The sequence below is a fragment of the Otolemur garnettii genome, unplaced genomic scaffold (assembly GCF_000181295.1).
Source record: "Otolemur garnettii isolate 467f Iridium unplaced genomic scaffold, OtoGar3 scaffold00022, whole genome shotgun sequence".
Classification (NCBI taxonomy): domain Eukaryota; kingdom Metazoa; phylum Chordata; class Mammalia; order Primates; family Galagidae; genus Otolemur; species Otolemur garnettii.
This window is the reverse complement of record NW_003852417.1, coordinates 21,591,261-21,607,684: the sequence shown is the minus strand read 5'-3', so window position 1 is coordinate 21,607,684 and position 16,424 is coordinate 21,591,261. Positions and strand designations below refer to the sequence as shown.

General features: G+C 50.2%; 1 protein-coding gene across 1 annotated transcript in view; it reads left to right on the top strand.

Moving 5' to 3' along the window:
• GALNT14 (polypeptide N-acetylgalactosaminyltransferase 14) overlaps positions 1-5,320 on the top strand; it is a 202,508-nt gene extending 197,188 nt beyond the window's left edge. Inside the window, exon 14 of the mRNA XM_023511823.1 lies at positions 5,255-5,320. Coding sequence (XP_023367591.1) covers positions 5,255-5,320 — 66 coding nt within the window. The remainder of the gene's footprint in view (positions 1-5,254) is intronic.
• The last annotated feature ends 11,104 nt before the right edge of the window (positions 5,321-16,424 follow it).

The following is a 16,424-nucleotide window of genomic DNA, read 5'->3' as shown; positions in this document are numbered from 1 at the left end:
TCTGTGCGGCCAATTAGCTCTGACTGGCAGCTAGTCACATCAGATTTGGTAAAACCAACCCCGTCTGCCACCTTGTCTCTGGGTCTCATCCTCTTTTATCCTGCTCCCCCATCCTCTGCTTCCCCAAAGTCCACAGGAATACAGTGTTTGGGGGGGGGGACAGTGTTCTCCCATTTAAGGGCATAACTGCTCTTTTGAAGGTCACAGACCAATTCATAGTCTGTTTCCATAGCACTTGGCCTGCTGAACTCATTAAACCACATTGGCCTGCCATGTAAACCCCTCTCCTGGCCCCTGTGGCCCCAGGAGATCCCTGTTCTCCTACATTCCTGCTCTTCCCCCCATTCTTATCCCCTCATGAACTGCAACTTCACTCTTCAGGGGGGCTTCAATTCACTCTTCTTCTGTGTGTAAATGATTTCTTGGAGATTTATCCATCACCTAGTTCTGACAGTCTCCTCTGTTTATTGATTGACAAATTCTGTATCTTTATCCATCCACGGATTTATTCATTTATTCATTCAACAAACACTTCTTTGCTAACTGTGAAAAGACAAAGATGAAAGCCTAGATGTTGGTGGAGGGATCAAGAGGCCTCAAGCAGAAATAATTCAGTAAGCAGCCATTAGGACATAACCTCTATCCTGGATCCTGGATGGGATTTGGGCCCACGTGCCATAGAAGGACTGAGAGGCGTGAGGATAGAGCAGTTTGCCCAGAGAACTTGGAAGTGGTCTGCATCCAGAGAGATGAGTGAAACAGGCCCAGGAAATACAGCATGTGCAGAGCGTGGGGTGGAGCCAGGCTGCTGGTGAGGACACACCTCTGCAGGGATGGAGGGTGTAGTGTGGGGAGGGAGCAGCCACGTGGGGCTGGGCAGGAGGCAGAAGCCCAGTCATGTTCTTCCTTCCTGTGGTGGGAGGTTGAGCCTCAGGAGCGTGATGCCATGTGGTCTTAGGAGAAGGCTCCACAGGCCACTCTCCAACCCAGATGGACTCTGTCTCACTCTGAGTGGTCGAGCGGGTCCACAACCCCATCAGATTCCTCTGTGTGATTCACCATTAGGCACCTGGGCCACTTCTTTGTCACACTCACACTAGTTTCCTTGACTTGGCCACCTTCTCCAGGCGCCTGGTTGCCACCCTGTCCAATCCTTCCCACCTCCTGCGGCTCCTCTTTCTACTGTACCTTCTGTCTCTTTGAGTCCCATCCTGTCTCCCTTGGAAGATCTGTTCTTAGACCCTGTGTTCACTTCTTGGGAGATCAGTAATCCTCGGCCTTGGCACTGCTGACATTCTTTGCTGTGGGGCTGTTGCGGTATTGAGGACTGTCTAGAGGTGTCCCTGGCCTGTGCCCATGGATGCCAGGAGCACCTCCCACACACATTGTTATGACCCTCAAAATTGTCTCCAGGCATTACCAATGCCCCCGAGGGACAAAGCCACCCAGTTGGGAGCCACTGGGTTAGATTACAGTGATGGCCTCCAATCGGTTCTCCGGCCCCTCAGCCCTTTTCTCACATGTGGTCACTCACTCAGCGTTCCCTGTCCCAGTGTGGCCTTCGATGGCTCTCTATGGACTACCACGAAAACCAGGGAGGCAACTTCCTGGGTCAGCCAAGTGAAGAGAAAGGAAACCAGATGTTGATTTCAGCTAGGGGGGACCTCTGGGCTGAGAGTGACACATCTCCCTGGCTTCTGACTGAGTGGGCAGCACTCCTGGGCATCCCAACAGCTGGAATGTTGTCTTCCCCTTTCCTTGGGGTAGAAGTTTGCTTGGACCAGGCAGCACAGAAAGTGGCGAGGAAGGAGCCCAGCCTCCAGGAACCCTCCAGCAAGGAGGTTCTCCCAGCCTCAGAGCAGGGTCCTAAGATACCCTGGACCTGAAGAGAGGTGGCCAGGCCTTTACTGGACTTGGGGGTAATGGTGCCTGTCCCAGCTACACCTGTTACCCTGGGCACCAGTTGTCCTCGGGGTGTGTAAGGAGGCACCATGCTGGGCTAGATCAACCCCTGCTCTATAGATACCCCAGCTCAGTAGCTGCACTGGGATGTGTTCCACATGCTCTGAGGGTGTGAGTGCCGTGTAACCGTGTCAGCTGAAATATCTCAGAGAGCGCGAGCAGAGGATACACTCTCAGAGGACTGACGTGCTGACCTTGCTCTTCCTCCCAGGGTCCTCTCCTCATTCCTGCATAAATGGCCAGCTCTGTCCTTCCACTTCCCAACCCCTTCTGCTAATGGGACTTTGGTGGGTTCTCTCTTCTTACCCCTACTCTGTCCCCTTGCTGCTCTCACCTGGGTCATACTGCTTGTCCTGCTCACCCTGCCTCTGGCCTATCCAGAGGAGTCCCATCTGCCCCTCCAGCCCCTAAATAGGACTCGTTTGGCCCTCTCTGCCTTCACCTCCTCTATCTCTGGAGGCCATAGCCCATTAAGTAGCTATTACTATTATGTCCCCCATTTTACAGATGATGACAGCATTGCTCAGAGAGGTTATCCAGGGTCATATACTAGTGAGTGACAAAGATAGATTTGGAAAGTCTGGCTGCATACCATAGCCCTGGTCTTGCTGATGCTGGCAGAGTCAGAGCTGGCTCGGGGCCCTTTTAGACAAGTTTAATCATGGGAGAAGACACCTGGCCCTAGGTTCCCCTTCTAGGTTTTAAATACTAAGATCAGCTGCACCTTGACAGGCGAGAGTGACAAGAGATTCTTCTTTGTAGCCAGTTTCCAATGACGGCCCTTTATGAAAAGGCAAACAAAGGTCATACCCCAAGGCAGGGCAAGGGTGGGGTGGCCAGAGAGTAGTCCCTGCCCTGTCATTTATGGGAACCGGGCAGGAGTACGGATAGAGCCCCACTCCCAATGCCACGCCAGACCCCTTCTCTCCCCCTCTCCTTTCATATCCAAATTGGGTTAATCCCCTCTAAACAGTCCCCCTTGGGCCCGGGGAAGTGTACTAGGAACACAATCCACCCTCAGAGGACAAACCCAGGCATGAGATCCATACAGGTCCTAGAGACAAGCTGGGCAATTTGTGGGGAGGATTTTGGGGTCCTAGACTGTGGAGTGAAGGCACCAGAGGGTGGGACGAAGAGCTCTGGGGTTCTGTTTCCCACTCTTTACAGGCAGGGTGAGCCCCAGGCCCTGGGATGTCCTCAGTGTGGAAAGGAGAGTTGTTTTGTCCTCCCGTCTGGCACTGCCTCACACCTCTGCCGCACCCCTACCCCCGCCCCCATGCCTCCCTTGCCTTTCCTCCTTCTCTTGGCTGGCTTGTCAACCTTGGGAACCAAATGTTTCATCTGAGTGTGTATTGAAGATGTCAGCAGGCTGATGCCTTAGGTGAAATGTGAGAGAAATACATTATCAATTTGTAAACACGTGAAGCCCAAGGAGTCTCCATGTTAACAAGTTTCCTCTTAACTTTATTGGGTGCTCTAGAAAAATATCTGTGAAAGGTGGAAAGGAGACAGGTACATCACTCTGGTTTCCACCCCAGTTTAAAGAGAGGGGAGTCCAGGCATGGTAGCTCCCACCTGTAATCCCAGCATTCTGAGAGGCTGAGGCAGGTGGATCTCCCAAGCTCAGGAGTTCCAGACCAGCTTGAACAAGAATGAGACCCCATCTCTACTAAAAACAGAAAAAAAAAAAGCTGGGCATTGTGGTAGGGGCCTGTTGTCCCAGCTACTTGGGAAGCTGAGACAGGAGAATTTCTTAGCTAAGGAGCAAGCTGTGATGCCACAGCCTTCTACCCAGGGTGACAAAGTGAGACTCTGTCTCAAATATATAAATTTGGTGGTGCCTGTATCTCAGTGGTTATGGCGCCAGCCACATAACCGAGGCTGGTGGGTTCAAACCTGGCCCTAGGCCTGCTAAACAATGATGACAACAACAAAATAGCTGGGCACTGTGGTGGGCGCCTATAGTCCCAGCTAATTGGAAGGCTGAGGGAAGAGAAATTGCTTAAGCCCAAGAGTGTAAGGTTGCTGTGAGCTGTGATGCCATAGCACTCTATTGAGGGTAACAGTGAGACTCTGTCTCAAAAAAAGAAAGAAATATATATATATATAAATAAAGAGAGGGGAAAGTGTGAATTAAAATATTTTTAATGTGTTCTCCTCCCCATCTCCCAGTAATTTGGGCTACTAGCTTTGGAGCAAGTGTACAGGCAGCTGTGTGCCCTGGGTAAGATAAAGCTTATCCTCAAACCTAGACTAGGGTTGGCACTTGAGGTATGTGAGTCTAGCCTGCCAGCGGGCTGGGCTGCCAGCATGTCATCCTTCGGCACTTTGTCAACACAGCCTTGGGAATGGCCTCTTCTGGCCCAGCTCCTGGGCAATTTTCCAGAGGAAGGCCTGTAGGGCCATCTCTCTTCCTGTCAGCTTCCCCATCACTGTCCTCAATGAAGCAGATGGTAATTGAGCATTTGCTAAATGGAACGCAGGGCTCTGGGCATGCGTAGGTATTAACCCAATTGTTCCTTGCGGTGACCCCTGTGGTAGGAAGGAACAGAGGTACAGAGAATGAATGACTCATTCAAGTTCATAAGGCTAATAAGCCAGTGAGCAGCCCCAGCAGTCACCCGAGAGCCCAGCAATGTGACTCACTACCTATGGGTGGGGGTTTCTAATCACACTGATAAATGAATTGCAATTTGAGAAAAATGGACAGGACGGGCTGAAATTAAGAAAAGACCCAAAGAACAAGTTGAGCAAAGGTCCTCCTCAGAGGGGGTGTGTGCCTACCAGGGCATCCTGCCTGCTCTGGTGAGAGGCCTGTGTTTGTGCAGCTGGTGCAGCAGCCCAAGGTGTGCTGGTCAGTGCTGGTCGCTACAGCTGACCTCGAGAGCCAGATGAACCAAGAGGTCAGCTGAGCTCAGGCACCTTCATTCCACACAGCCTGTGGGAAGAAGCTTCAAGGGCATGTTCCATGGGCACTGAGTTGCCCACTGTGGCCTAAGAGGTTGGTTGGACACCCTGGCTCAGGTCGCCTCTCACCAAGGAGGTCCACGTTCACAGTCAGCCCCAGGGTCTGCTCCTGGGTTTGCCTAGAGTAACTTCTAACCCTTTGATCCTCAGTGCCCCCTTCTATAAGATGGTTCCTGCCTCCTAGGGTCCTTATGAGGATTATGTGGACAATGAAAGTACCTAGAACGGGGCCTGGCCCTGGAAGGAGTCCCCTACAAATGGGAGTTGCTCTCCCATCTAACTACAACAAAACCAGCAATGCTGCCTTGTATTCTTTTCTTTTCAGTTGTTTACTATTCCTGCCTTCACAGAAGAATTTTTGAACACGAAGCTCTCCACCATCAGGAGATGACGTGGCCTCTGCCTTACTGAAAACACAGCTATCTAACTTCTGTCTCCATGTGTTCGTGTTTTTCTTCCTGCACCCAACCACCTCTGCCCATATGTCTTAAAAGTACTATTCATGGCACACTATTTACTCTGAGCTAGGGCAGAGCTCTGGGCGCGGTGTTCCTTAGGCCTCATCTCGTTTAATCCTTGCAACAACCCCATGAGCTATGTCCTGAGTAACATAGTTCTTACCTGAATGCCACCCTGGCATCATGCATGTGACCCGGGTGGAGTCCCTCTGAGCATCACCCCACCTGGAGAGTGAGTATTGGCTGGGGGGGTGGGTGCAGCTTAGAAAGGATTCCTAGGTCCTACAGGAGTGGTGCAGAGGTTCAGACAGGCCTGCTGCCTCCAGAGCCCAGGCCAGGGCTTCTCTCCTGTGTGTTGGCACTGTGCCCAGACCATGCCTTGCTGTGGGGACTGTCCTGTGCATTGCGTGCATTGCAGGATGGTCACCAGCTCCCCAGCTCCAGCCCCTGGTGCCAGTGACACTCCTTCACCCAGTCATAGTAATAAAAACATCTCCAGATGCTGCCAAATGTCCCCTGGGAGAGAGTTGGGGGCCTCTGCTCTGGGCTGATTACTTCTTCCTTATTAGAATAGGTGGCCCTGGATAGTTCTAAGACCAGCCCCTTGCCTAGGCCCCACCTCAGCCTCACTCCTACCTCTTCAGAAAATCTTGTCTCTGCTGCTCCATCTGGTACAAGACAATAAATGAGACCCGCTGGGTGCCCTGGTGCCTCTGCATCCTGACTCCACCAGCTGCAACCAGAGGGCAGTTTGTTAGAGAGAGGGGTCCCCTGACCTTGCTGAGGCCCACTCCCTGATCTCCCCACAATGGCTGTCTCCTGAGACCCCATCTAAGCACAGAATTGGGCACTCTCCTTCTCACTCATTGGGGACCCTCTTCTTCCTCTGCCCCTGGCCTGCCTTTCCCAGCGAGGCCTGAGACAAGCCACATAGAGTCTCTCAGCGGCCTGTGGGTTCCCTGCCATGGCCAAGCACAGCGGGTGGGGAAGGGTAGCCATCTCTATCACTAACTATGCCTTTGCGGGTACCCCAGTGCAACCATCAGCAGAGGGTTGGGCACTATCCCACAAGCCCAGACCCATCTGACAAGCTGCTGCCTTCCTGGGAACCGTGTCTGACTCCAGGATTCTTTTTAAAAGGCCCACTCATCACCCCTTGCATTCCAGGAATGGGAAAACCTTCCTTGCTCCCAGGTGCCCTTGCAGATGTGGCCAGAGATTATTAAATACCAAGAATTGTTTAAATAAGAGGAAAACAAGAGCTGCTGGAAACTGGGATGAATGTGAGGACTTCAGTTATCCGTGCCTATTCACTTACTCCCCTGGAGAGTCTTGGAGGTGGTTTCTACTGGCCTGATCTGGGGGGCGGGGAGGGGGGGTGGGGCTCATGAGCCCAAGGGTTCCCTCCTCAAAATCATCTCTGGGGAGATGTCTCAGATGTGGAAAACCTCCCCCTCATCCCCAGTTCTTCCAGTTTTGAGGCCCTGAGGAAATTAAAAAGGAAGAAGTGCCAAAGTGGGCTTTCAAAACAGCTTATTTTAAGCTTTTGCACTTAATCAGTTAATGCTTTTAACACAGAGAATAGAATGTCATTGTGTTAGGGTGATCTGATTGCTTGGAAATGCTAATTTGTGGTTTCCTGCAGGCTGTGTGGTCAGGTAATGGGACACCAAGAATGAACCTCATCTTCTTTCCATACTGTGACTGTTTAGCCTCATTTCCAGAAAATGGCAAGAGTCTAAATTAGAAGTCATGGTACTGACCTCAGGGCAGGTGTCTCCCTGGCATCCTAACCCTTAGGCCCTTCTCTGTCCTCCCCCAGATTAATGGATATTCTAGGCTCACTTTCGAGGGTCCACCTTCTAGATCACATTCCAGATATGTAGGACCCCAGAATTCCCCACCCAATGGCCCAGCCTGACTCCAGAACCTGCGTAATCTTATCTTGGGGTTTGTCCTCCAATGGGGACTGTTTGGAGGGGCATAACCTGGTTTGAACATGCAGGACATGAGGAGGAGAAAAGGGGCCTGGCGTGGCATTGGGAGTGGGGCTCCTATAACTGCCCGGTTCCCATAAATGCCAGGACGGGGACTACTCTTTGGCCTGCCCCACCCTTGCCTGCCATGGGAGTATGACCTTTGTTTGCCTTTTCACAAAAGCTGTCACTGGAAACTGGCCAGAAAGAAGCATCTCCTGTAACTCACCTGTCAAGGTGCAGCTGAGCCATGGTCTTACTATTTATAACCTAGAAGAGGAACCTTGGGCCAGGTGTCTTCTCCCATGATTAAACTTGTCTAAAAGGACCCGGAGCCAGCTCTGACTCTGCCAGCATCAGCACGAGCAGAGCTGTTGGAGAGAGTCCTACCACTGCTGGCATATGACCTTGGATGACCTCTCTGAGCCTTGGTTTCATCATCTACTTAATAGGATTCTCATGAAGATTAAATTCACCTGTGTAAGTTGTCAGGACAGTGTCTGGCATATCACAAGCACTTAAGAAATATCAGTCATTATTAGTGAGCATTAGCAGCCTGGTCACTGCATCACCTCTGCCCATACAGACCTTTTCCCTTTCAGCTTATTCTGTAGGAAGGCAAATGGGGCGTGTAGAACCATGTTGTTCACAAGGCCAGAGAACTTGATACATCCAAGAGAACTTATTTCATGGCTTTTTTATTATAGAAAATCTCAAATATATATATAGATGCAGAAGTAGAACGGTATCCTTGACAATGTACCCATTGCCAGGCTGCAAGAATTACTGACTCAAGGGCAGTCTCCTTTCATCTATATTTCTATCCACTCCCAGGGAGGATTTGTTTAGTAGGTCTTCTCCCAACACCAGCAGCTTGAAAAGGGACACAAGAATCCTTAGGCAGGGGCCATCTTCCCATGAGGCTGGTGGTCCCTTGCAAGGATGAGGGGACAGGGGGAAGGCCCCAGATTAGGAGAGAAAGTAGTCATTGTCCAATAAGTCAGGTCAACTCAGGGCAAGGGTACACGGTGTGGTTAGGACAGTGAAAGGGCCTGGGCTTGCGGGAGAGGAGGAGGAAACAGCTGGGTCCCAGAAAGCCATTAAATATGGTCAGTGGACTCTGGCAGGTGGGAGAAACTGGGACCAGGATGGGGCTGGCAGGAGTCCTCTGTACCCCTCAATCCTCAGAGGTCCCTTAAAGGTCAGACTGGGGCCTGAAACCCCCCTGTGGGGTCACTCAGGCCTGAACTCGTGGAGAGGGACCCCGTGCAAGCAGGGCTCATTGGTTCTGAGCTTGTGATGCTCTCAGGGGGGAAGCAAACGGAAAAGGGTCGTGAGGATAAGGATGGAGGGAAGTGGCGCCACCTCCTGGTTTGGACCTTGTGGTCACAGTCATTTTCTTCCCACCGGCTGCTTTCCCATTTGTGTCCCTTGGGCACCTGTCCACAGGAAGTCAGCTCAGCCTCCTCTGTGAGAGCCCTGTGTGTGTGTGTGGGGGGGTGGGGGGCAGTGGTGTTACAGAGGGGACTAGGAGGCAAGTATGGAAGGGACACCAAGGCAGGGCAGAGTAGGTGTACCTGGCCCAGCCCCCCCAGGAGCTCCCCCCTCCTCACAGGGAGGCCATGCCTCACCCCACCACCCAGGGAATAGCCCCAGCTCAGCTTCCTGACTTCTGTTAGAAATTTCTGGTCTGACCCAGGAAATCAGGGCTAGTGCCTGAATTCTGCCCCTCTTCACGCCTCACTTTTCCGTTTGGAGCCACCCCTAGGTACAGATGGAACCACCACAACAGATGGTGTGGGTGCCAGTGCCCCGGGTCCCAGGCTTCCGCTCACCTCTCCAGTGGGGTCTCCTACTCAGTGTGTAGGGTCTGCCCACCCTGCAAATGTGGGGCAGGAGGCCCAGATCCATAGCTGCTCTTCATAGCATGCTTGGTCCTGAGCAGCAGGCGAGGGGGGAAAGGACACAGCGCAGCTCAGAGAGAACATGTGTCAAACAAGAGGTTCAAATAAAGTGCTCTGAGCTCCAAAGGAAGAAAAGAACCCATGTGAGGTGAACTTGAAGCATAAGTGAGATCATAAAAGAACGGAGGTGGGGCTGTAGCATCTTAGACCACAAGAACATGAGCAGAGCGCAGGAGTGGGCAGGGTGGGCCCTTATCAGGGAATGCAGAACGAGTCCCCCGGGCTGTGGTATAAGAGACACAGACAAAAGTGGGGGTCAGGCAAGGCCAGGCAGAAGATTTTGCACTTAGTTGGATAAGTAGTTGTGAGTCATGTAAGGTTTTGGAACCAGAGGGTAGTACTGAGCAGCTTGTAAGAAGAGGAAGATGAGCTGGATGGCAGGGAGGAAGGGGATTTACAGGTGAGTTTTGCAGAGGTAGGGCCTGAGAGAGGCTCCAGAAATGTCATCAGGCCAGAACTATGTCACTGTCGGTCAGAGTGGGAAATAAACAATAGCTACGAGAGGTGATGGGGGTGGGGTGGGAGGCAGAGAAGAGGGAAGAGAGAAGATCGAGCAGGACCAGAGAAGGACCTTCATGCCAAATCGATCCTGCGGAGCTCACCAGGTAAACGCCTCCACAGTACCCACACTTAATTGATCTATTTGAGTATCTGATAACTGAGCTTAATTTCCTAACCCTAGAACATTTTAGACACACATTTTAGAAGAGGAACACAAGCAGCGTAGCACCCACATACACAGGGCCTGCTCTATGCCTGGCATTGTTCTGGGGACTCACCAACCCTTATGAAAATGGGAGGGCTGTGACCTCAGCTATTCCTACCATCTCCACCTTAGAAGCGAGGAACTTGAAGGCCATGTGGGTTAAGTGTCTTGCCCAAAGTCAGGCACTTTATAACAGAAGTGAGATTCACAGCTGGAAAATCGTTGGGAGTTCTGTTTTCAGAGTCACTAGGCTCTGCTGCTTCTCATGCTAAGGGTGAAAAAATAACCAGCACTTGTGTTCTTACCTGAAAGAAAATGCTCCATACGCCGTTGAAGTGCCTTGTGTAGAACTTCCTAGTGGGCGGCCTTTTAAACTTGAGCCGCTCTACATCTCTAACAACTGGTCAGCCACAGTGACCCTCGGATCACTCACTCATCTGTCATTTGTTAGGGAGGAAAGGGAGAAGGGAGGTCCCCTTTAGTAAGCTGTTATTATGTGCCAAAGCTATGCATATTTGCTTCCCATCCTCTCTTTTATTTACTGTGAACAGTATTCCTCTGGGGCGGGTATCATCGTCACAATTTTACAGATGAGGAGCTGGAGTTTCAGAGAAGCTAAATGGCTAGTCAAGGTTGTTCAGGTGATAAATGGCTGATCAGGAGCCTCTTCTCAGTGGCTGTGCCTCCCAAAGTATGTGACCATCCAGCCCTTCAAAGGTACATGTAAATCACAGAGCAATAAATATTTACTAGCGACTGGTTAGATGGCAGGCACCATGCCAGGAACTCGCCACTGATCCCTGCCTTCAAGGACAGCAAGCAGGGGAGAGAAGTGGGTTTTATCCTGGAGAGGAAGTCAGGCAGAGAAGAGCAGAGCAGAGGGAGAGGAGGATGTGCTCGATAGCATCCCGATGACGGAGGTCACTTGAGCCCAAGGGACACAGAGCAGGGAAGGAGGAGGCCTCACAGATGGGGCAGCTGGGTTCTAAAGTTGCTGGGACTAGACCAGTGGTTCTCAGCCTGTGGGTTGCAACCCATAGGAACTGTATTAAACTGTATTAAAGCCGTGGCATTAGGAAGGTTGAGAACCACTGGACTAGAGGAAGAGAGGGTGGAATTCCAGGGGCAGGAGCCCTTGTTTGCTTCTCTAATATCCTGCAGGAACTTTAGATTATTTCTTTGGAGGCTAAACACAGGACTAAAGGCCGAGCTCTTCTCAAGGAAATGTTTTCTGAGCCCCACAGTGGGAAGGGTGGGGGAGGCTGTGTGTCCCCTCTGTGTCCTCATGGAATGCTTTGAGTCTCTGTATCCTTCTGTGTGCCCACAGCACCTTGTGCCTAGCCTGTCCCAACCCTCCCTCCACTCTGTACTTCCTCTGTCTGTGTGTCTATCTCTCCACTCCCATTTGTGTGTAAGACCCTCAAAGGGTGGGCCTGGGACCCACACTGCTTTGGCAGGATCTGACTCTCAAGGGTGCTTGTGAACTGAAGCACCCCAAATGGCCTGCATGCGACTGTCTAGATTAAGCCGCTCCTTCCTCTGCTCCCATGCCTAATCAGCAAGGCCAAGATCATATCTCTGTCTGCAAGAGGCCCTTGCCCCTTGAACAGCACAACATGGCCCATGGTTCATTCGAATAGCAAAGAATTTTTTCTGTTGGATGGTGACACTGATGGAAAGCTTTTGACAAGAGCCTCTGTCCATGGACAATCAAGAGCCATTGCCCTGAAGCCCTGACAGCACAAACCACAGGAACCTCAGGGCCATCCAAAGCTGGAAGCAGGGTCATAGAGAGTGCCCCACCGTGCTTGGAGCTGCTGGGGTTCTCCTTGAGCAAGCTGACCATCTAAGAATGACAGGGCAGTAGGCCAGGAGTGCAGAGGGATGGCCACACACCACCCTCCGCTGCCACGGTTAGCTTTGGCACATGCAGACTGAGTCAGGTAACTGCCAACCCAGGCGGGCACAGGCAGACCTGTTCCAACCACAGGAACTAGTTGATATCTACAATGCCGGGAGCATGATCTGAAGGTTAAGTCCCTTCATCTGCTGAGAGTTCTCCATTATAAAATGAAACATTTCTGTAAAAACCGGATTTGATTATCTCTGCATCTTCTGTATCAATTCCTTCTAATTTCAACAGACCAACCGTATTACCTCAAATTTCCTATATTTCTAAGACAGAATAGAGGAAAAGTCTAGAATACTAAGCACAAACAGAACTTTAGAAAGAACATCTCTAGTCCAGCGCCAGCTTCTTGACAGGCATGTACGCAAATTATAGCAGCTACTTCCTCCCAGTTTAAAACATTTTTAGAAATCATTCTTAATTTGCTCAAGACAAATCTACACTTTGTGGATGCAAGTAACCACATGCATCTACTGAGGCTACCGTGACATAAGATCCTCAGGCCTTTCCCTGTCTCTTTACACCTGGTCTTCTGACTTTTCCAAATTCCAGTTTGGAAACCCTTACTTACATCCTGTATTTCTGGAGATTTTCTCTTATACTATTTCTTTGTGAGATGGTTTCTTTCCCTTTGTACACCCTTTATGGGTTTCTCTACTTGTCTTTTGTTTTCTTTGTTCTCATTCAGGTTGGAAGATTCCTCAAATAATTCCTAATAATGTATGGCTGTGAGTGTTCACTTAAGCAAGAGACGCTAAAAACAGCTGGAAATTCTGGGCGCTTGGGCAGAACATGCCATCTGGTGAGCTGAACCACAGGGTGGGCACAGGTGATCTGGCCTCTTCATAGGTGGATCCCAATCGTCAATCTTGGTTGGTGTTTGCCTTTGGTTTCTCTAGATTCCTCTCTAGAGAATAATCAGTTGATTTCCTGCCTGGGGTATTTATGCCAGGCCTGGCTTTCTGGGCATAAGGGAAAGAAAGAGAGCTGAGGCTACCACGTCGCAGCAAACACGTTTTCATGAAGGAGTGCAAATACATAGTTCTGACAAGCCACAGCCTCTACACACCCCGGCCCTCTTTGTGGTCTGTTCTCACTCCTGGCCTCTCGGAGGTGGGTCTCAGCTCAGAGCCTAAGGCTTCTTTTATAGGTAGGAGGAGATCACCTAGAAATTGCCTGAATCAATGGAGGGTAGGATTCAAAATCTTACCAATTCTCTGTGGGTCTCTCTGAAGGGGAAAATGGATTCAGAACACCCTGAAGTGAGACCCGGAGCCCTCAGGCCCACGTTTCCATGAGGAGCTTCTTCAGAAAAGGGCTGCTTGTCTCTCGATCTTTCTATAAGCTGACCTGGGCTTCTTGAGCCTCGGGTGTTGTTTGCTCTTCTTTTTACATTTTTTTCCCACGAGCATTTGTTTGGTCATACCCACTTTCTGAACATCTGCTTTATGTGTCTTGAAGACCCCCTGCCTCTTAGTAAACTTATATTAAGTTTCTAGTTAAGTGCCAAGGCCACTGCTATTACGGGACCTTCTTTAGTTGTCACATGGTGAGCACAGGCACTCACACGGCAGGGAAGCCTGCTAGCCACTCTCCTGTGCCTCTGACTTACTCTCTCAGAATCTGAGGCTAGAGCCTGGGAATCTGCTTCCGAGCGCTGCTGGTGGCCTATTAGTCAACTGGGACTGTGCACTCTTCCCTCCCAGGCCTGATGCCTGAATCTGGGGTTCTGATGTCATAAGCCATATGGCTCTGGTGCCTCCATCAGCCCACCACCCTGGCTGGACAGACCCTCAACACCAGACCTTGAACTTTGCATCTTCACTTAGCTGTGGTTCTCCCAGCCTGACTCTTCCCTGTCCTCACACTTGCCTCACTGGCCTTATAGACTCACCTTCCCTCGCCGAGGCTCCTGTCCTGACCCCTCCCTTCTTACCCACCACCACCAGAAAGCAGTCCTCACATCTTTCCCCACCCTGCCTGGCCCATCCTGATGCCACCTATGCTCCAACCTCAGGATACTCTGGGTAGAACAGCATTTGGTCTAATGAGAGATGCAGACGGACCACGAGGAAGTGATGACTTCACACTGGCACGCTGTGGGGATGCTTCACACTAAAACAAGATTTCGGTCAGACTCAGTGGAAGAACATGTTTGCACATTCATAGAGGAAGGGGATGTCAAATCTAGAAAATATTTAACAAATTTCTCCTGCTATTACCATACAGGTACTACTATCATGTCAGCATTTCTACTAATAACCACGTAGCTCATCAGTAGATCCCTGCTATAGGATAAGCAGGGTGTATGTGTTTTTGTTTTTTTACATATATTATTTGAGACCTTTCAACAATCCTACAAGGGAAGCATGATCACCCCCATTTAGACATGTGGAAAATGAGGTACAGGGGAGAATGGTTTTCTCAAGATTCCTGAGCACCAAAAGGAAGACTAGCAGCCCGGGCTCCTGGCTGGTTTCTTTTCTTTTTCCAGTGTGCTCCCGAGGCGACTGTGAAATTGAAGTAGGCAGCAGCTCTCTCCTCTGGGAGGAACCATCTCCTCTCTGCCTTCCCAAGGAGACATCTGCAAATAAAATTCAAGTCCAATTATGCCGTCTGCCCCCAGCAGTACACCGCAGGCTCTTCCCTCACTGGTGACCATCACTCTGGCAGGTGAAGTGTGGCAAATCCTGACATTGATGATCCGGTGGCCATGAGAGCTGTCCACAGGCCTGGTGGCCTAGAGATACTGCAGGATCACTTCCTCCCCCACACCCGCTTCTCATTCTCCACAGCTTTCCGAGACATTTGCTCCGAGACTAAAAATACTAATGGTTCAATGCAGCCCCAGCTTCGAATTACTTTGTAAAACTTGTTAGGTGCTGTTAAAATTAGGGAAGCAAGAAAATATTTGACTTTTATTGGAATAAGAGTTATTTTTAACATTTAAAATGTAGAAAACAACCATACTTCTGACCTTAGACTCCATATATTTGCCGGGCTGCTGCAGTACAAAGGCCTTCATGCACACACTACATGAAAATCTAGTTTACAGAAAAGCTAAATTAAAGGAGATCATTTGTATACAGGATGCCTGTACAGGAATTCCTGTAATTAAAAAAACTCGAATACCAGGTCAAGCCCCCCCTCTTATTGGAATAGCCTCTTAGCACCCCAGGGCTGACCTCTGAAAGTTGGAGAGAGGTGGTGTTAAGCGCTTTCCCCTGTCCCAAGAGGCTGTCACGAGAACCTGGTAAGATACGAGCGATGCTACAGAAAGGTAGGTGTCTTTGGGAGGAGACATGGAGGGCTGGGGCAAGGGGACAAGTCCCTGTCCAGGAGTGGCACTGCCAGGTCATCAGGGGGCCAGCCTTTCACCTAACTGAGCTTGTGAGCTGTGCGTGCAGCCTCGGCTCCCAGGGCCGTTGGAATAGGAGCAGCTCCAAGTTCCATTATCCTGCACAGTGTCACCCGCAGCCCTGCCGTTCAGTTAAACACTGCAGCTCCTGAGTACATTTTAATTTCTGATCATTAGTTACAAGATTTTCTTGTTAATTCTGATTCAGCAGATTTTGCAGAGACAGCGCTATTTTTTTCCCTTTTATTTTGGTGGCGCTGCACAGAGCCTATCCAGACAGACAATAAAGCCGGTGGCTAAGCTCTCTCCGGGGGGATGGGTCAGCTGCAGCTCTGAAAAGGACCCAGCCACAGGGGTGGTCACAGGAGGGGTCCTCCTCTGAGGCTTCTTTACAAGTAGCTCTGGGGGATGTTTGTGATTCTGGCCTGAGGGCACAAACCTGAAGGCAATTATTATATCAGAAGATATCATGATGCCTCTACCCCATCCCTTACCCTACCCCCAAACTTAAGAGCAGGCAAATCAGGGGCACAGGGCCAGGAAAGCAGGGAACAACTCATGATGATTTGACAAAATAAGGTTCTTGATTTCTCCCTAAAAGGGGCTACAGTTATCACGTGACTGAATTTTCCATAGATTCATCTAACCTGGGAGGCACCAGCAGAATTTTGCAACAAAATCTTGCAACCCGTAAGACTGGAATGGGGCCCTGCACCCTCCTCCCCCTTTCCTTCCTTCCTGGTGCCTAGTTGTTTGCCTGTGGCCATTGGAAAAGGTAGGTTTACTATCCTCCTTTCTGGTAGACAATCACTCCATCCCTCCCACCCTGGACCTAGGAAAATGATGAGCTTATCCATGCTAAATTGTTGTTCTGGTTGTAATACCTTGCCCAGGAGCCAGTGGTATTTTTAGATATTACTAAGTGCTAACATTCATGGAGTGTTTACTACGTGCTGGCCACTCTTCTTAACCCTATAGGTGTATTAACTCCCTTCATTGCCATATCAACCCTATGAAGTAGGTGTAATCATTATAATATCCCCATTTTACAGATGAGTAAATTGAGGGGAAAAAAGGTGAAACAGCTCTCTGTAGTCACGTGTGTAAGCAGAGCTGGAATTTGG